General features: G+C 51.4%; 1 protein-coding gene across 1 annotated transcript in view; it reads right to left on the reverse strand.

The window, feature by feature from the left end:
* Positions 1-19339, reverse strand: part of LOC128269873 (contactin-4) — a 106209-nt gene that overhangs the window by 60327 nt on the left and 26543 nt on the right. Inside the window, exons 8-9 of the mRNA XM_053007278.1 lie at positions 18036-18180; positions 5221-5351 (exon numbers count right to left, since the gene is read on the reverse strand). Of these exons, the coding sequence (XP_052863238.1) occupies positions 5221-5351; positions 18036-18180 (276 nt within the window). The remainder of the gene's footprint in view (positions 1-5220; positions 5352-18035; positions 18181-19339) is intronic.

Here is a 19339-nt window from a genome sequence, read left to right on the forward strand (position 1 = left end):
TTGAATGATGCTATTAAAGGACAACCTACATAGAGCGGTCTACTCAATCTTTTTATGTTATGGCTCTTTAATCATCTAGTTAATTGTGCTGCGAGACATCGTTCTGTGAAACGCACCACGGACGCGGAAATTCCTTGTGGTTTTCCTTCCCATTGTGCACGGTTTGGTGGGCCCTGTATCGTTGATCGTTTTAAAATTGGCGTTCCTTTTGTTCGCTACTTATGCTCAGTCATGCGCGTACTTTCGTTTCGTTTTTTTTGTTGCGGACTCCGTAACATAAGAATGCACGCAACAGAACTAATGAGACAGTGGAAAAAGAAAACGCAGAACGTTGCCTGTGGGCGGTGAATGAGGCCGCGCGGTGGCCCGGGCAACAAAGGTTAATAAAGTGAAAACACGATAAGGCAAAAGCTGGACCGCGACCGAAAGCGCAAGCGGGAGAGCGTAAAAAATGAAAAAGGATCTCCAAAAACACAATGGGCAGCGTTCGATCCGTGGGCCGAATTCGAGCGAGGAAACCACGAACCTCACCGACGTTGACAAAGAAGGACGCCCGCCCAAAAAAGGAGGAAGAAAAAATGAGGAGATATCAAATTGTGGAAAATGGGAAAAATGCCAACCTTAATCAAGGAGACAGAAGGACAGCTGTTGCCACCGGTGGCGGTGGCCAGCCAGGCGGTCGCGCCATTACAGCGGGAGGCCTCGACGTCAGCGGCCGGCAACCGCAATCAAGTCAAACATGGTCACCATGTTTTTGCCTTGTTTTCCTGTTTTTTTTGGCAATGGCCAGTTTCCAGCCCAAAAAAAGGAGCAAAATCTGTGCCAAATTTTCTTCTTCACTTCCGCCGGATTTTATGCCACTCGCCGGCACGTGCACGAGATGTGAGCCACACGATGGGCCTGCGGTTAATGTCATCAACCGTGGCACCGTGGCCGACTGGCCACGCGGACGAGGGTCTCGTGAGAAACGGAATGGTCCTGTTCGCCCGGCCGCGTTCGTATTAGAAGGCACTGCCTCGAAGATGTTGGCGCCAGCAAGTCGAGGCCCAGCAGTGTTTTATTCCCTTTTCTCAGCCAAAAAAAAAACAACGAATGAGTTCTCGTGTCCTGAGCAACAGGGCCCGGCGCTGGTAACCTGCCAACGGACACGCTCGTTACTATTATTATCGAATTTGTTTTAATTTTTTATCATTATCGATGTTTTATGGGGCCTCCGGACTCTGGTCGTGGCCGTGGCCGGATCGCGGTGCACGGTTGAACCAGCGAGGAGCGTGGACTGTTGTTGGGCGGACCATCTGCTCTGATTTATCTTGTCCGATTTTATCGTCGTTTTATCACTCGGTTATCAAAATGTTTGCCACATCAAAGCTACATCTTGCGAAACGCAGTTCAAATTCTTTGACGCGCGACCCAACCTCACTTCAGTAGCAGAAAAATTGAGGAAATGTGAGATAAAACCTTTACACAATTTGCTGCTAAGCTCCGGGCGATGCTTTCCCATTAGGGACCCATTAGTAAGAGTGAAACTATCGAAAGAGGGACAGAAAAAACTATGAAAATATGGACACCCCATTTACACGTGTATTGTGCGCGGTCGGACACTATCGTCCCGAGCATTCAGATACCACATTTAGATACGATCATGGTCAGCCTCATCACGGGACCCCACAAATACCCGGTGGCCCGGTGGAAAATGGGTTGGAAAATGGGCCCCACACTCAGATAACAGATATAACCGCGGTGGGCCGATGGGATGAAAGTGAAAAGGATGGTTCGCTGGCCATCGTTTTTTTCTGCTTCTCTTTTTTTTGCAACATCCTGTCCGACCAGTTCGCCGTCCATTGACCTGCTTCCCCAATCAGATCGCACCAGTGGAACCGACCGGGTGTGAAGATCCGAGGCCAAGCCTGGACGCTGGATGAAACTATTTCGCCCACGGACGATCGGAGATTGGAAAGTTTAAAGCAGGGCCGGTCACGGTCGGGGGCAGAACGAAAACGAAATCGGTCCTCGAAGCCTCGGGTATTACTTTATGACCTCCTGCCCCATCACCGAAGGTTTTGTCACTGCGGATGGGGACGGTGGGAGGGGGGGAAGGGTAGGCTGGCGTTCCGGGGCTGTTGACGCAGTGCGGCAGCGGCGTTATCGAATATTGGATATTTTCTGGTCGATTCACATGGCCACATATTTTCTGGGATGGAATTTTTGTCCGAACTCTTGTGAGTGTTCCGCCCATGGCTTGGGTCTCCATAAATTCTTCCCGTCAGGCCCCGGCTTCCGGGAGTTATGAAGAGTGGCAACATGCAATAAAAATCACACACACACACACACTGGCGGACAGACGGACACGTGGCGAAGGGTTTAGATCCAGGCCAGTTCCCGGGAATCGGGCTTCAACCGAGTTGCTCCGTGGGTTGACGGTGTGAGAAATGCGGATGTGCAGGAATGCTGGCCCCACACACAGAGGGCGTTGGGCCACGAACGAGGGAATTTATTATTTTAACGTCTTCAATATGCATATCGCATGGGAGGGACTTGATCCCTTACATGGTCCCGGTTCGCTGGATGACTGCCGGACTGACCGGACGACTCCCGACGATCCCGGCACCGGCTCCCTGTCGGACGTGACCGAAATGTCTGAGCTGGGCACTGGCTTGGAAGTGTTCTGGCTCCGGCGTGGGGCAGCACAAAAAGAGAAATAAAGCCGAAAATCGGCGGTCGGGGTCCTCGGTCGTTTATGAACCACCAGCAGCACCACGTGGCCGGGTCGTTTCGATCGGGTGGCTGCTCCTGCCGGGGCGCGGGGTAGACCGAGCTCCCGGGCGGGGCCAGCGAAACGGTTGAAACATATCGAAAACAAGATGATTGTCTTGTTTGCGGACTCACATGAGTTATGGAAGTCTATCGAAGGTTTTATAATTCATGTCGCTGTCACATCATTTCAGAAGAGGCCGGCGCAAGGGAAGGCTTCAAGTTGTCACCAGGATTGAAAGCGGAACATTTGAGAGTAGCTGAGTGTTGTAACTGACTAGACGTTGCTTTGCTAAGATTGCTTTAACTAATATTGACTCCAGTACGATAAAAGTGTAACTATCAAATCGAACGACACTGGAAATGTAATAAATTCACAAATCATAGTACAGTACCATGCCTCGCCTTGGTTAGGAACCACCGGAAGTCCTATGGAACACACTGCACGCTCCGAAGGAACGGCCCGTATCATTATGCTCCGACACTGGACGCTTACTGATGGACACCACTAACAATATTTTCCATTCCTGACATGCCAATCAAAGGGTTTGTGTCGACCGCCCGGCGCGGGGAGCATGAAAATTGGATCAATGTGATTGACACGGCAAATAGTGGTGCCGCCGAACTCAGTGGCCGAGCGGAAATTACATGGTAGCCGAGGCCACTAGACACGTGCCCGTTTTCGGCAGACGATTCGGTACCGTGACCCGCTGGCACTTGACGCTAGCTGCGACTGCACCGGAAGTGCAACCGTCGAATTCAATTCCATCGGAACTTCCGCAGCCCATCGATCAGTGCCGGACGGACGGACGGACGGATGGCTCAACAAACTATTAAATAAAATTTGCGTCACATTGTAGTCGCGCGAAGAATGCGCGTTACAATGCGCGAAGGAAGACCCCCGTCCCATTCACGTCCATTCACGGTCGCTCGCGCTGCAATTTTGAAATTCCTTTCCCGGCGAGTGCTTTCGAATAATGGACAAATCACTCAGAATTACGTGTGTCTGCGTGTGCGTGATGGCTCTCGAGACCGAAGCGCTTTAAACATTCCATAATTTGATTTGTAAAACACATTTTGCAGCCACTGCACCGTGCGCTGCGACGGAAGTGCATCCTGCTGTGCGTTTTCCATTTCATGCGTCACTTCACGATTCACGTATTTTTAGATATAACTCCGAGTTGTCATCTGTCCGTTTCGGTGAGCATAATGTCATCGAAACATAATGCACCACGGCGGGCGCGGCGGTGGGCGTCGCTGCATTTTCCGCTCTCACGGAACGTGCATCGATTCACCGAACCGGGCGAACAAAACCGTTGACAAAGAAGGCGACCAAATTGAGTCACGACCGGCGAACGTGAAGAACCCGCATCGCCGGGCATTCTGGGGCCAGCGCAGTCGAAAAGCGAAATGCAAAGCAGCAGATAAGGCAGCCGGCTTCAAAGTCGGGCGGTTTTTCGAGCAGTTTTCGAGGACCTGCCCCGGCCGGCACGAACGAACGTTGAGGCTTAGCGGAGAAGCTAAGGAGACATATGTAAATAAGATATCACCGAAATGGAAACCGCATTGCATATCGCAGCCACCGCGACGACGACGACGACGACGAGGCAGATGCACTTCCTTGGCCGAATAAATCCGACAGCCCTTTCTCAAGATCTTTTACTGGATTGAACTGAAGTCGCGCATTCTAAGCAGAGGCACGGCCGAATTGGTAGCAAAAAAAGGAAAAAGCGAACCGTCCCATATATCCGTCTGCGGTATCCGATCCGATTCAACCGGTTTCCGGCGGCCAGGAAACATTTGCCATAGCCCGGACGGTTCCCGTTCGTTCTTTTATATGCGATAGCGCTCGCGCCAGACAGTGCGACGAGCATATCGGCAGACACTGCGGCTTGCGTTTCGCATTAGCAGAATGATAGGGTTTTTCCTGTCCATTCGATCCCGTTGAAGCCGTTGAGCGCGAGCTTCACTTGAACTAGGGATTATTTCTTATGCGCATTTTGCTTGCACACCCAGCAAAACGCTTCGACGGTTCGGGAGTCCATGTCGGACGCTTTGATCAGGCCCCGCGTCCGGATGGCCGGCCAGTCTCCTGAGACGTCCCGAGCGCTTTAATGCATATGCTTGATGACGGAGTGCGCGGCGGAACTGGATTCGATTGGTTTCCCATCGGGTGGTCAAGGGAAAAACTTTTCAAGGTTTTTTACAACTATTTACCGCGCCCGTCGGGAATGGTCAGCGATCAGCTACGCATTATGTGAGGGAATGCGTAGACTCGAGGGAATATCCTGTGCCTTGTCAGGTTGGCGTCCGATGTGTGAAGGGAACTCGTTCTTGAATAAAGTGTGAGTTCTGCATGCCCTATGCGTTGCATCTCCGTGGCCAAGGAGTAAACCCGTACCACCCGGGCCGGACCATCGGGTCGCAGCGGAAGGAAATGAACGAATGAATGAAGTCAAAAATACTCACATTATGCTTCCAGACCACTTTGTATGCCGACGGATTTGCATTCACTTTACATTCAAAGTATACGTCGTCTCCCTCCTCGATGTCTTCCGGGTTCATGTTGGTACCGAGCTCCAGCTTCAGCGTAGGCAGATCTGCGTGGTGAGATAAAGTGAGAAAAGGAGGTTCAAAAATGTGGTCTCAATTCATACACCTAGGCTGGCGAAGATCCGGCGATAAGTTTTACATGAGGTGCGTACATTGAGTGTGGTTAAATCAGTTTGCGTCGATTCCAGGTTTGGTTCTTGTCTTGGTTCTTAATAAATTGTAGTCAAAGCTATTAAGTTGAATCAGCAGGTTGTACCTCAACCGATCCCAAATCAAGAAACCCCGACCGAAGCGATAGGATCACTTCGTCGGTCAATTTAAAGCTGCGACGAGAACCAGAGCGAAACAAGTGAAAGCCCACGATCGCCTCAGAGCCGCGCGAAAGTGTGTTTCGTTGTTCGGAATAAAAGTCTCGAATTGATTCTCGAAAATCCTTTATCCAAACAAGCCACCAGCCCCACCCATTAGAGCCTGTCTTGTCCGTGCCTTGAACCGCATGGAACAAGGACAGATTTTATGCTATCGCTCACTGCAGGACTCAAACAAGCGGCAACCGAAAGTCGCAGTCAACGGAGCCACGTGACCGTGGCGTGGAGCAATCATAAAAGCCGGTCGCGTCACATATGCTTTTCGCGCCCCACCAGTTATTTATGGATGTTTTGCATGATATCTGTCGCTTTTATTGTGGTCATAAATATGATAAAATATTTGGCTTCTCCTCGGCTCGGCGACTCGGTATCCTCCCGTGTTTGTGTGTGTGTGTGTGTGTCGTAGAGTTTTTCTTCTTCATCACGACCCGAGCGGCAGCACTGACCACGTGCCGTAACTTGTGCCGTGAAGAGAAAAACCATCCGCCAACGGAAGCCGAACCGAATTTCCACCCCAGTTCGCGGAACCGGGCGGTCGCAAAAAGATAATTTTGGAATTTCGGAAGAACAAATTTTTCGGTCTCTGATTTCTGTCCCGTCCCCACAACCACAACGGAACGGACTCCGCAGACCGTGCAGGGTTAAACATTCCAAACTGTCCCTTGTGGGGTCTCTGGGTTTCTGGGAAGGAAGCCTCGCGTGGAGCACGTTGTTGATATTTGTTGAAAGATGTCCACAGCGCCGCCTTATGCAATCGCGCGGAGAGGGACGAGTTAGAATTTGATTACGCGTCACGCCGGCTGCCTGCTGCTGGGTGGGGCTTTTCGTGTGTCGATCCTGGAAGGTGAAATGTGACAATATACGATGCTTTGGGAATGTTTTTTGATAATCCATTTTATGCGCACTGCTATTATATTTCCATAATGTTTACGTAAATTTTTCTCCGAACATTAGGCAATGTTTTGGTGGGCTCTCTGCCTCTGTGAAGGACATGTACCTATAAATAATTGCTACGTACGGTTCATAGCCGTGATTCAATCGCTAACACTAAATCATTTAAAACGCGTCTTTGAGCGTTTTGACTGTCATCCATTAAATGACATGTTTTTAGTTTTCGGAAAACCAATTTTAAGCAAGTTTCATTACTCACCATTAGTGTTCATTGTCTTATGGGTATCGAATTGGATCAAGCAGATTGCAACTCGTTGATGCTCTCGATGGAAACCTCATTTTGCCAATTGATTTTTGGAAGATGTTATGAACCAATCTTCGTATTCCCAAAGAATCATAACTATCTAGGTAAACGTTCTCGAATTTTGGAAAACTCCACTCCAATTTATTTAAAATTGAATGTTTGAATGTGTTAATTTTTATATTGTAGTAATATATTACCATATTATATTTTATGTTTTCAATAAATTTATCCAGATGCCAAAAACTTTTGAACTTGAATTAAACTTGAATTCATAAACTAGAGGCAATGCACTTTAGAACCTTATCAATGTATGTTTCAGATAATCTCTAAACCAACCCCGTAACGATATGTCAACAATTTTTTTTAAAAGAAAGAAGTTTGCTTTGCACTAAACTCTCGCTTTGCTGAGCACTTCCTCTGACGAAGAAGGTAAAATATGCTAAGGAAGCGCCCGTCGCCTGGGTTTATTATTGCATCGGCGGATAGAGTCAATGCTCACCGGCGAAGCTGTTGCTAATGTTCGTCGTCGTCCTAGTCCCCGTCGTCGTCGCCGTGGGTGGTGTTCGGAAGCTCTGCGATTGGAAAAACAGGCGGACGCCACGAAACAACACTGACGTCTGTTCCGGTTCCCGTAGCGAAAACAAAAAAAATCGACGTCACATGCAAACCACATAAACGTCGCCATGCCCCTGCAGCCCTCTGCGTTTGTGTCCCGAACGCAAAACTAACTGCCAATCAATCAATCTGCATTCCACTCACGGTCCAAGTTAACGATCGTCGTCGGCGTGTGGTTCCGATTACGCCTCCAGCCACTAGACAACCTCTTCGCCGGACGCCGGAACGCCATCGGTTCAATAAGTTTCGAGGCGCTTCTCGCCTCCCGAGCCGCTTCCTTGCTTATTCGTTTCTCTTTCATCGTTAATCGTCACCCTGTCTCGGGGTACGGACGTCGGGTCTTCACGTAGGACACGGAGACCACGCAGGCAAGTCCGGGCTCCGGTGGCGTTCTAACGGCACGAGAGTTGTTTCTGAGAAAGATTTCTCCACATAATCCACACAATCCAGAGGCGAAAGAGACTCGGCGACCGATCTCCGCGTCATGCCCCGTGTGTTGCGTGTGATTCTCATCTTTTCTATCATTTTCTGCCGTTCCGATGCAAGCCGATGGCTTCTAGTCTCGAACGCCATATCGCGCACACTGCGCGACTCTGCTGCGAAACAACAAGCAAGGAGGACCGGAGGGCCTTGCCCGAAGAGTCACCGGGCTGTGAACGGGCAGACAGAACGTCGTTTTGTTCCGAGTTCCGGCGTTTCGTCGGTAAAAAGTCACTCTCTCTCTGTAGTCTCTTCAGCCAGAACTGATAGCGGTGGCTGAGGCGGTGAGTCCTTGGTGGCCGATTGTTGACGAAATGTGCCGTGCGGTGGCGTGCTCAAACTACAACAACTTCCCCACTGTGCACACACACACAGACAGGCAACTTTATCATTAGCAACTTTTAGCAACTGCCCGGACGCTGCGGATGACGGGTTGCCATTTGTCGTCGGGATTTGTCACCGTTGTTGGTGCCTACCTTCCCCCGGGCGGGTGCGGCCCTTAGGGGATTGCGTGTTCGGTGAACACCATTACACAAGCCGCGGCTAATGCGGGGCCCGCAATTCGACATGCGAAGTGGCAGCCGACCGGCATCTGCCGGCCCGCAAAAACCACAATTGACTATTGGCAACCGTTTGGAAAATCCTCTTGACATGCGTCGTCGTCGTCCTCGTCGTCGTTGAAGTGAAATGGCTTCCGCAATAGCGCAACACGGGCCTCGGTGCGGGCGAAGCGAAGCCTCACGCCGGATGTGGGTCTGAAGGGTGCCCGCGTCTGAGTACGTGTCGATTAGGTATCTGCCCGTCGGTTGCTGTCCTTCTCTTTGTGCTTCTTTTTGCTGCCAGCCACTCTAGGAGATAGGAGGAGCCGACTCGGCTAAGCATCTGTTGTGTGGGGCCTGGCCGGGCGGCTTACTTGACGATTTACCTTTTCGCCTCACTGCACGGTGGAGTAATTTTTCTAATGACGTACAAGCGCCACGAGAGCCTGATCCCTGTCACCGAGTCGGAAAGGTTGGCCGCCTCGTCCTCGCTGTAAAGTGGGTGGAAAATTGTGTCTTGCCCCGCCACCCGAAGCCGGGCGTCCTCTTCCGGGACGACGAGAAAGAGTTATGAGGCCAATAACAGGACCTGCGTTTTTCTGCGCCATGATGCGCGTTAGCTGTGCTTATCGGGAGGTACTTTCAGCCCCGTGATCATGTGATAGGGACCGACAGAGAGAGAGCAACCGGGAGTGGCAAGATTAATTTCAATTTTCCACAACACGATTCCTAACGATTCGTGACATCACTGCGGCGGCACCATTGTCAGCATCATCATCATCATCATCATTATTATCTTTGCTCGTGTCCTACGGGCGGTCCTTCAGCTCTGTGCGGCGATATTTTTCTTATCGGCCTCTAGGAGGGCTGCGGTGCAGTGCGTGATTGCCACACGGTGCAACCGAGGCGGGATGGTCCCGTCGATCGCCCGGTACGCAACCCTTTTCCATTTGCTTAATAGTCCTTGAATGGTTTATGATCGTGTTCGCTGTTGGGCGCCCTTCCATTTGAGGTTCCGGATTGACAGTTTTTCTCCAACAAATCGTTCACCAGGTGTCCGGCACGTACTGAACATTTAATTTCTAATTGCAATCCGTGTGTCAGGCATTGAAAATAAAGTTAGCAATTTTAACTATATTAAAGCACAACTTTTAAAACCCTAACTTAAGTATTGATAAAAGCGAATTTAGCGACACTAAAAAGGTGACACTCTTCGTCCTACTTTTGCCGAAAGGCCCCGAACGGTAATTGGGCGTTCCTCAAATAGGCAGATTGTAGGGCATTGTCCGTCGACAAAGTTGAACCTTCCGACTCCGAACACCATTTGCCAAGAGCTGGTGGTCAGCTGGTGAACCGGAAACGTAGAGCACGAGAACGAGCTGGTCAGAAAGTTTATCCTCCTTCGTCCCGGGACCGGGCATTGAAATTCCCCCTTTCAAGGTCGTGGAAAACTTTTCCCGGATTTCGATGCAGGCGCAGTCGCAAGGCATATTTTGCGCCTCGGGGAACGAATGATGTTGATTTAAGTAAACGGCAACGGAAAAGGTCGGTATTTGTGTAGTGGATTATCGTCGGATTCCTTGGGGACTTTCGGAATGCACCGGTTAAAGCGAATTGTACGCGAAACGATTTATTGCCGTCCGGATTAGGTTAGGCTTTGCATTGGCACCAGCCCAAGGGTTGCGGCCGTTTGTATATAATATTTTGTTCTTCTGTGACGGCTTGGTCGTTAAGTTTTTGAACCATCATGCGCCAACAGGTAGCTAATTATGTTGAAAAATTGTAGCAACGAGCCCAATGATCTTGGGCGCTTGCCATGCCTTGACGTGTGCCAACGAATTGAGTGTTAATGAATTATTTGATGCTATTCCATCCGAAAAGTTGCGCCATGAATTTCCACGCATCCTGACACGAGATTGGCGTTCGAACATCAACACCCCATGGCGTCGCGCCTTACGGACGGCTACACACGTCAATAATCATTTCGGAGTATTTTTAAAGATGAAACCCCCTCCGTTCCGGTTTCGGTGAGCCGACAAGCGCAGCGGCGTAGTCGGAACGCGTGGTCGGGCTTATGTTGCGGTTTGTGCGGAACTCTGTCAACTCGTATATTCTTCCGCATTCTTTGAACCGTGCCATGAACACATTCCACGCCACCATTTCGGCTGGCAGCAGCAGCAGCAGCAGCAGGGTACCTGTGAAAATAGGAAAACTTTTCCACCTCGCCATGCTCGAGAAAACTTGCTCCGGCACAGATGTTCACACGGCTGTGATTTCTAATAGTACGGTTGACTTGCGTTTCGGCATTCCGCCGTGGCCCGTTCGGCACACAACCCGCAGCTTGTCAGCGGCTGGCGCTCACGAGATTTTCGTGGGTCTTAAAAAATCACATCAAAAAGCAGCTCCTTCGTGAGCTTCTTGGCTTTTGGCCGTGCGGAGTTTGAGTGCCTTCGAATGGGCGAAACAAAACGAAACGAAAAAAATAGCGGGGCGCAAAATAGATAGAAAAGTTTGCGAAAAGCAGATAAGAAGCAAACAAACATAATAGAAACGAAACAATGGGAGCGCCGAACAGACAGCACTAAGACGTTTCCGGCCACGGGACGCGATCCGATTTCCGCATCGCATTAACCGGGGCGAACGGGTGAACAAAACAGGGGCCCAAAACCCCCATTTCCGGTCACGGGACGAGAAAGTCGCTCGCTAGCGGCGGCAAACAAGGGCACAAAAATGCCACAATGCTGTGCGCATGATAGTTGGAAAATTTTGGTGTCGAGCGAAATTAGATTGGGCTGCGAGCTGCACCGACCGAACATATATGTCCCGATGGGGAAGCAAAAGTTTAGTTCTCACCACCCGAACACCGAAGGTGCAGCGAACAGAAGTCACGAAGGAGAAAGTTTCGTGGCAAAGAAAATGGATCGGACTCGAAGAATCGCGACCATCGGGTGGCCAGACTGTTGGCTTCGTGTTGGGCGAACCATTGTTCATTAATTTAAGTTTAGATTTGCTAGACCGTTTTGATTATCCTTAGCTGTATCGTGTTTTCGTAATGTGAGATCCACGCCAAACGCTCGGAACTCGGTCCAGGTTGGTTTGGATCTGCAACTCAGGGAACCACTGAATCATATCAGGGATATGAAAATCATCTTAATCGTCTCATCAGAGACTGACGGACCCTCAACACTGCCGTGACACAGTTGGCCGGGGACTCCATGATTACATCATGCTTCAAGAACGGGCTTCTCCGACTGTCTGTTTCCGATTTCAGCTAAAACCACAAACACAAAACGAGGCTTGTTGGCCTAGGGGACATTGGGTTGACCGCCCAAAACTACACAAACGTCGCATTCCGGTCAAAGGTGACAGCGAAATGGGACGAAATAAACCGGGCCGGAACTCTATCGAAAAATGAGATTGAATTCGACGCCGGCCGGTTCGGTGGGAGTTGATGGATCAGCTGCGAAATATGAGCAGATGGGGCTCACGCCTAACCACCGATCGGTCCGGCTCGGAACACCTCCTTTTCGGACCGGTCAACGCAGACCATCCACCCAGAACACTGCGCAAACAGAGTGGGAATTTTTCTCGGGTCGACCCTTCAGCCTGGGAATCGATCGTGTCCGTCTTGCGTGAGCCGAACCTGACCCTCCGGTTCGGGCTAGGCTGTGGACCGGAATTGAGCGCACACACACACGCATACGCCACTTCAGTCGACTGCCACCGAGTGTGGTGTCTTCCGGTTCGCTGCGGTGGGCTTCGATTGAACGATCAGATGACACACCGGCCCGTGAGGCTGACAAAATCAATTAACTGACCCGTTCGGAGTGCTCAACCTCGGCCGCCCCTGGCCGGACCTGGCCTTGGCGTAGTGGCACACATTTACCACTAATTGAACAAACTGTATCCGGTATCCTTGCTGCTCGCCTCGTGCCCGGCTTCCGGACCGGGCATCCGGTGGACGTGCTCGACGCGTGTGTGGCTACCCCGGGTGGGTGGGGCCAGGGACAAAAGGCGGAAGCAATTCGCGACTCGCGCACCAACAATTCCGGTGGTTAGCCGGGTGGGAGAGGGTGGCGGGTGGCTTGTGTGGGGGGACGAAATTCAGCCACCGGGACAAAACCGTAATCAAATTCATGTTTGCGGTTCATGGTTCTCGTTTCAGGACGCCGCCGTCGTCCAGTGGACCATCGTGCAATCGGAGCTCGGCCGCGTCGCAAAGGATGTTCCGTTCCGTGGGACGCCGAATCGGGAGGGGGGGGGGGGCCCGGGACGGGACGAGAATAAACAACTGTGACACATCGGACTATTAGGTTGCGAAACAATTGGTGAGCACCGATGAGCCGACGGTGACTTGCGGTGGAGGGCGCTGTCCGGTGCAGCGATCACTCGTGGGCAACATAATGGAGCATAGCAAAGCATAGTAAAGCATAGTTTAATTTCCAATTAAAATTGATAACTAAAACTTCGTAGTCAACGGTCACTGAAATGCTTTTACTCATTTATTTTTGCCGATGACCGTCAACAAAAGTGCACCAATGTAACAAAACGCTTCGTTCGAGTTCGCTGACTCCGAAGAAAAACGGTACCCAGCCTGCCACTTGGAACCGGGACCATTTCAGTCCACTGCAAATGGCGTCGTCGTAATGAAATGCTCCAAAAAAGGGGCAACTTTGTCGCGCAGACCACAAAAAGGGCGGAACCCTGGGGTGGACGACGACAGGGCGGAATTATGAAATATGCTCGAGAGGGACCTTCGAGCGGGGCTCTTCTCACGGGACCCGTTTGGCGGTCACCACATGACCGACGGTGTGTCGACTGACAACCGGAGCACTACTTCCGACGCATAAATTAATGTAAAATGTATGTAAGGGAGTTGCCGGCGCTGCCGAAAAGTGGCCGCGTGCAGGAGACCGAGCTGGTGCGATCGTCCCTACTCGCTGCCATTATGCCACCAATTACCAGCGAGCGGTCGACACGGGAGGTCCGATGGGGAAAGACCCCTTTTTTGGGCACCACCCGGTTGGTGGGGGTTTTAGGTCCTTTCGCCAACCGACGGCAGTGGCAGCAGTAACGCTTTTAAGAGTTAATGTAAATTAGCAACAGTCACACCATCATCACCGAACCTTGGGACTTCCCAATGGAAGGATTCGGAACTCGGGTTGCCACCAGAAGTTACTGGAGATCTCGATGTCTGTGTTGCATTCGGAATCGGCTCGCGGATCGATTCTTTTTTGGGAAAGTGTTAACATTGTAGCTTAAAACTGTGTCGAGTCCTTTGAAAGTTGGAAAATGTTTAAAAAGTCCTGTATGTCGACTGAATTCTCTAAAGAGTGACGTTCCACGGCGAAACTGGGATGCGGCATAGACGATTACTTAACCATAAGATTTGTAAAACAATCTTCTCGATTCCATCCACGGGCTTCCCGATTACGGGCCCGAGTTCCTTGGGGACCGCCTCGACAATGCTCATTAGCATATTCCGCACCGCGATGAAGATACGGCTGCTGGCGGCCTAAGACTGCGACACCTACTTGCAACCCAGCGATAGCTGCCAGTTACACCGGGCACCTGGTCTGACCTACCTTGCCTGGCCAGCACCTTTCCACCCCTGCTCCGTTTGTTTGTTTGTTTGGCTGCTCCGTGGCGCACACCGAGCAGCAAACAACAACTTTTTACTGTCCGCGAAATCCCCGATGCGACAATTTGTTTGCAGCCTGTGGCCGCACGGAAAAGGAGGCCGGAAAAAGGGCTGCAGCCCGCACTGCCGCCCTTCGAGCCTCAGCGCTCAGTGTGCCCCGACGAGCCGGCGGATCATCAAGGGACCAGAAATAAACCAGAAAGACGTGCGCAAAAAACGGCCAGCTACGCCGTTCCCATTCCGGGCCCTGCCACCCCGCTCCCCGGGTGGTGGAACTCCCTGAAGTACAAATCATTTTTAAATAAACCATTTAGAAGCTGTAACGCTATCTTAATTTCCCCAGATGCAAATGATTTTCCCGTAAAACCCGCACCGCGCAAAGTACAACAACAAACGGAGGGAAAGGCAGCGCCAAACCCACGGACGTGACGGGGCCGGAAAAAACAACAACAACAAAGTCGCGTCGGTCGTCCGTGAAAAACACAACAGCACCGAGCCCCGCGGAATGGAAAATGGTGAACGCAACATCAGGTTCGGTGCTCGGTGTCCAGCACGGTGTGCGGCGTGCGAGGGCACCGTTCCCGAGTGGGTGTGTCCGTGGGAGAAAACTGGGACGATGGACGGTGTCCTTCGGGGGGGGGGTTGCGTGGGGTGCCAGAATGTGTCATGGGCAGGCGAAAGCTTTTCCAGCTTTTCATCGCCAGTCCCCTGCCCCCGGTGGAAGCTATTAGGCGGAAGGGGCACTCGTTGAAAGGCAGGGTTGGGCCACCGGATTCACGGGGTTCCCATTTTTTCACCCACTTCCCACATGGTTGGGAAGTGGCGGGGGGAGGACTAATAATGTGTCCGTCCGTTCCAGGGACCGGGTGTGAGCCAGAGAACCAGGGACGTGGCCGGCAGGCTTTCTGACACTCCAGCCCTGAGAAGGGTGTCGGGCCGTCCGTCCGTCCGTCCGTCCATCGGGTTGTGGACCGAACCTCAGAACCACATGCCGCCAGGGCCGGAACATAATGAGCCGGGACCGTATAAATCTAATGAAATCCGATTTAATTTTAATGGCCACCAGCACGGGAGGTGCGAAAAGCATGCGCTTCCCGCAGGCCTTCGCTGGGGGGACCGGGGTTGTTGAACGAACCCGTCAAGAGGCGATTGATCAACCGCGCGAACTTTGAACGGTCACTTGCTGGGGGCGCCGGCGACGAGGCCCAATCATGCATAAGTAAAACTGGGCAGTGTCAGGTTGGCTTGTCGCAGGATTTCTTGCGTCAAAATGGGACGTCTATACGTACGGAATTCCCGATCGAGTTCCCGGCCGTCCTGCGGGAATCGCGGGGTTTGCTGGCGGAACGGGTAGAAAACTTCGGTTCGGCAAGGTTTACGACTAATTCAAATGTCAGTCAAGACATTAGAAGGAAGCCCATTACCATAATGATTCGGCATGATGGATTAGTTCGATGGATAATAATAAAAAACAGGAAGCCATTAGGATTGCTTCAAATAACTGTTTAATCCTAAGTATAGGGTCGCACAATATAATTTGAATCTTTAGTACAGGCTTTCAAGCGAATGGGGCGTTAACAAACAATAAAAGTTGAAATTATTCTACACCTTTTCACCACGAACTCTGGCTCTCTCATTTGCCTTAAAAATATTTCAACAATATTATGTAAATATTGTCTATTGTATTAGGTTAAAGCCTGGTCAAACTAACGGCCAGGTGGGACTTGCAGGGACTCATCTATTATGAGTTGCTTCCGACTGGTTGCTTCCGTAAATTCAGATCTCTACTGCCAACAACCGGACCGTTTGAAGATGATGATTGTGGAATTACATTGCAAAAGTTTTTCGCCAATAACGACCAAGACTTTTACGAGAGAGACATTTTCAAATTACACTCAGAATGGTAACAAACTTTACAACAAAACGGTACATATTTGACTCTGTAGTGACATGCCGAGACTTGGTTTCCGCCAAAGGTGTCCCGTTGATGTTTCATGTTGGATGCTACCGCAACGCCAATTGAATTATCTTTAACTTCTCCTCAATAGCCCCAAACTCAACAACTTAAGACAGCGAATTGGTCGTTCTATTAGAAATGTTATTTAATCGAAGGCGGAAGTTCAAGATAGTTTAGTCAGAAATCACCATAATCCTCGTTGGCGATGATCATCAGAAAATGAACCTTTCTCGGTGGAAAGGCTTCAATTCTCCGATCCGTTCACATCATATCGGCACAAATAATCACCACCTCTCACCGAGGCGGCTTCCGCGAAGCGCCACGCGGCTGGGCTGATACGTGAAACGTGCAAAACTTTGGCCCCAAGAATGACGAGATTGATTGAATGATTGTGTGCGCGCCACCGGCGGCCACGTGACTTTTCGCCCTGATGAGATGCTGCCGAGGCGTACATCGAACACATATAAATCACTTACGGGATCATCGGCGAACCTGCGGGGCGTCGGCGGCTATCGGGTGGGGCATCAGCCCGGTGCACCGTCGGAGCCGCAGGCTCAATGGCCTGATATGATACTCTAATCAATTTTTCTCGTTTTCTTCTCGACCAACCCGACCGACCACGGGCCCTCGTGGGCATGTGGTGTGTTGGAAAATTCCCTTTCTCACGTACGGCCGGAAAAGTTTCCGGGCCACCCCGAGCCACCCGAAAAGGCGCCTGGATGGCCTCAAAGGCGAACCAAAATGTTGCTCGTCCGTCTTTCGGGTGCCGGCCCGCAAGCGTTTGCTGGAGACACTTTGCCACACCCGGTCGGCCCCGGCCGGGACCCTTTGCTCGCTCGGTTTAGGTTGGTTAAGTTTGTGGTTTTCGGTGTCTTTTATCGGCGGCCATATCGTCCTTAGGGGTGGTTGGGTGGGAAAATTGGACACACGTTTCGCACGGGCGGAAAAATTCGATCCTCCCGGTACCGGTTTCGGTTTGAAGAAGGGTTTCTGGGCCGCCCGTAAACGAGCCGTTTCAAGCCCCGCTTAAAAGCAAGTCAAGCGAGCCAGTTTCTTGAGCGCATTGACTCTTTTAAGGCCTCCCAGCGCTCACAGCCCCTAAATGGTGGCCACATCGGAGCCCGCCTCGGAGAAGGTGAAGGTGGCCCTTTTGTTTCTGGCGTTCTCTAATGTTTGCCCATTCGGAAAACCCTTTTAATTTATACGATAGAGAAAAGCAAGCTACGGGCGCCGGTTGACGGTTTCTGGGGCTACCCTGGCTACCATGCTGCTGACAGGCGGCTGGAACCAGCTGGCCAAAGCGAGGTTCCGTTTGATCCCGGGTTGTGTCCAATGTAAATAAGCGAACGTGGACACGGTGACGCAACGGTTTTGCCCAAGAACCACTCGAAACTCGGGCATCGCCGGGCGGACGGTCGATGGCCATTTCTGGTGGCAACTCAAGCAAACTTTCGGACTCAAACATTCGCAAACTTTTGCGCGGAAAAGCGCAAAAACTGACGGCGCCCGCCGGAACTCCGGAAAAGGCCGATCCGGCTCTGTCAGGTGACAATTGTCCAGAATGAATGGGCCCGTTTAGCGTCCGATGGGCAAGATAGCGTTAGCCCCTTTGGCCGTCCGTCGTGGTCGGGCTTGACCTTTCGGCGGAGGTGTTTGGCAAGGGATTGGCGCCCTAATCTCGGATCTCCGACCTGCAGGTAGCCAGCCCAAATGCCCGGCGCGAAATGAAAAATGCAAAAATCGCCAACACCCGGCCCGGGCGTTGATAAAGCATAAAATTAAACGATTCATTTGCATTCCGGGCGGGACGAGCGCCACGGAGGAATTACAGCGGAGATGACAGCTTTCTTGCAATTAAATCGTGCAGAAATCCGGCGAAGATAACGAAGGAGGAAACAAGAAGAGGAAAACAAATGCCAAACGGTAAGCTACTCACAGAAGACGTTTAATTTCGTCGAGGTCTCCTTGGTCCCGCGCTTGACCAGCTCGTTGGTGGCGCGGCAGACGAGCGTCTTGCCGTGGTCTTCGCGGGTCGGCGTGAAGCTGAGCGACGACAGGGTGCCGTTGCCGTCCTCGGTGGCCTGCGGGGGAGATCGGAAACGGAAACAGATAAAGACCGACCGGTGAGCGTGATGTGAAGTGAATATAGAAAAATGAAATTTAGTCCCGAAATAGAACGGTGCCGAATAAATTTGGCCCCGATGCGAACCGCTCATTTTCACACCCCCAAGGGAAACCCATTAGCGAACGAGAGGAGCATCGGAGCAGGGGAGTCTCGTCTGCGCGCTCATCGAAGCGGAGCCCGGAAAAAGGGATCCGATCCGCAGTGTAATGTAATCCACTTTTGAACGTTTCGAAGATTAATTTCTTGTACACAGCGAAGTCGAAAAATTTCTTCTCCTTCAACCAGAGCAACCAGAGACAGAGAAATAATTATTCGCGTGAACGATGGAAAGCGTCCCGGGCGCATAAATTGGATTGGCATAAGCGTGGTGGGATGAAAGGTAAGGGCCAGAAGAAAAAAAACCATTACCCGTAGCATATTTAGCGAAAGGGTTCTTTTTTCCCAAGGGGCTCACAGGACTCCCGTTTTGTTTGCCCGAGCACACAGATAAACCGGCCAACAAGGTTAGCCGAAAGGGCTTAGACGGCGAGTAAGTCGATTTTATTGTTCACCTAAGACGGCCTTAAAGCCGCGAACGGTCACCGGGTCGGGTCTTCGAAGGACTGCGGTTCCCGTTTCGGTGCATAGGCCTTGGATGGCTTCGTCTCCGTGCGCGGCATGCAGACGGGCAGGGTAAGATTAGCTCGAATTCCTGGCCCGACACGTCTGCACGCACCGGGCTCACGGGTGATGAGAAAATGCACACACAAAAAAAAACCCGTTTAGTTCCATGAACGCGGTGCCATGAAAAATTACGATGCAAAAGTGGCGTCATTCCATTAGCATAAACAAGGAAATGATTTTTTGTTCCCGACCCGCAGCCGGTCAGCCCGCTTTCCCGGGAACGGTTCCGGAGTTCCGGACTCGTAGGGCTCACGTGGGTTTGCGTTTTAGCTTGCCTCAATTTGACGGCTTTTGCACTCTCAGCGCCCTTTACGCAAACTGCACAAGGTAGATGGACTTTAATGATGTCGATCTTTATGGCTCGCGCGGTGCATGCAACATGGCTCACGGTGGCTCACGCACGGCGCGAAGCGTGAAGTGCACGCTCTATTAGGGCGTGCGCTAGAGGGTGC

This window comes from Anopheles cruzii, chromosome 3, assembly GCF_943734635.1.
Source record: "Anopheles cruzii chromosome 3, idAnoCruzAS_RS32_06, whole genome shotgun sequence".
Classification (NCBI taxonomy): Eukaryota; Metazoa; Arthropoda; class Insecta; order Diptera; family Culicidae; genus Anopheles; species Anopheles cruzii.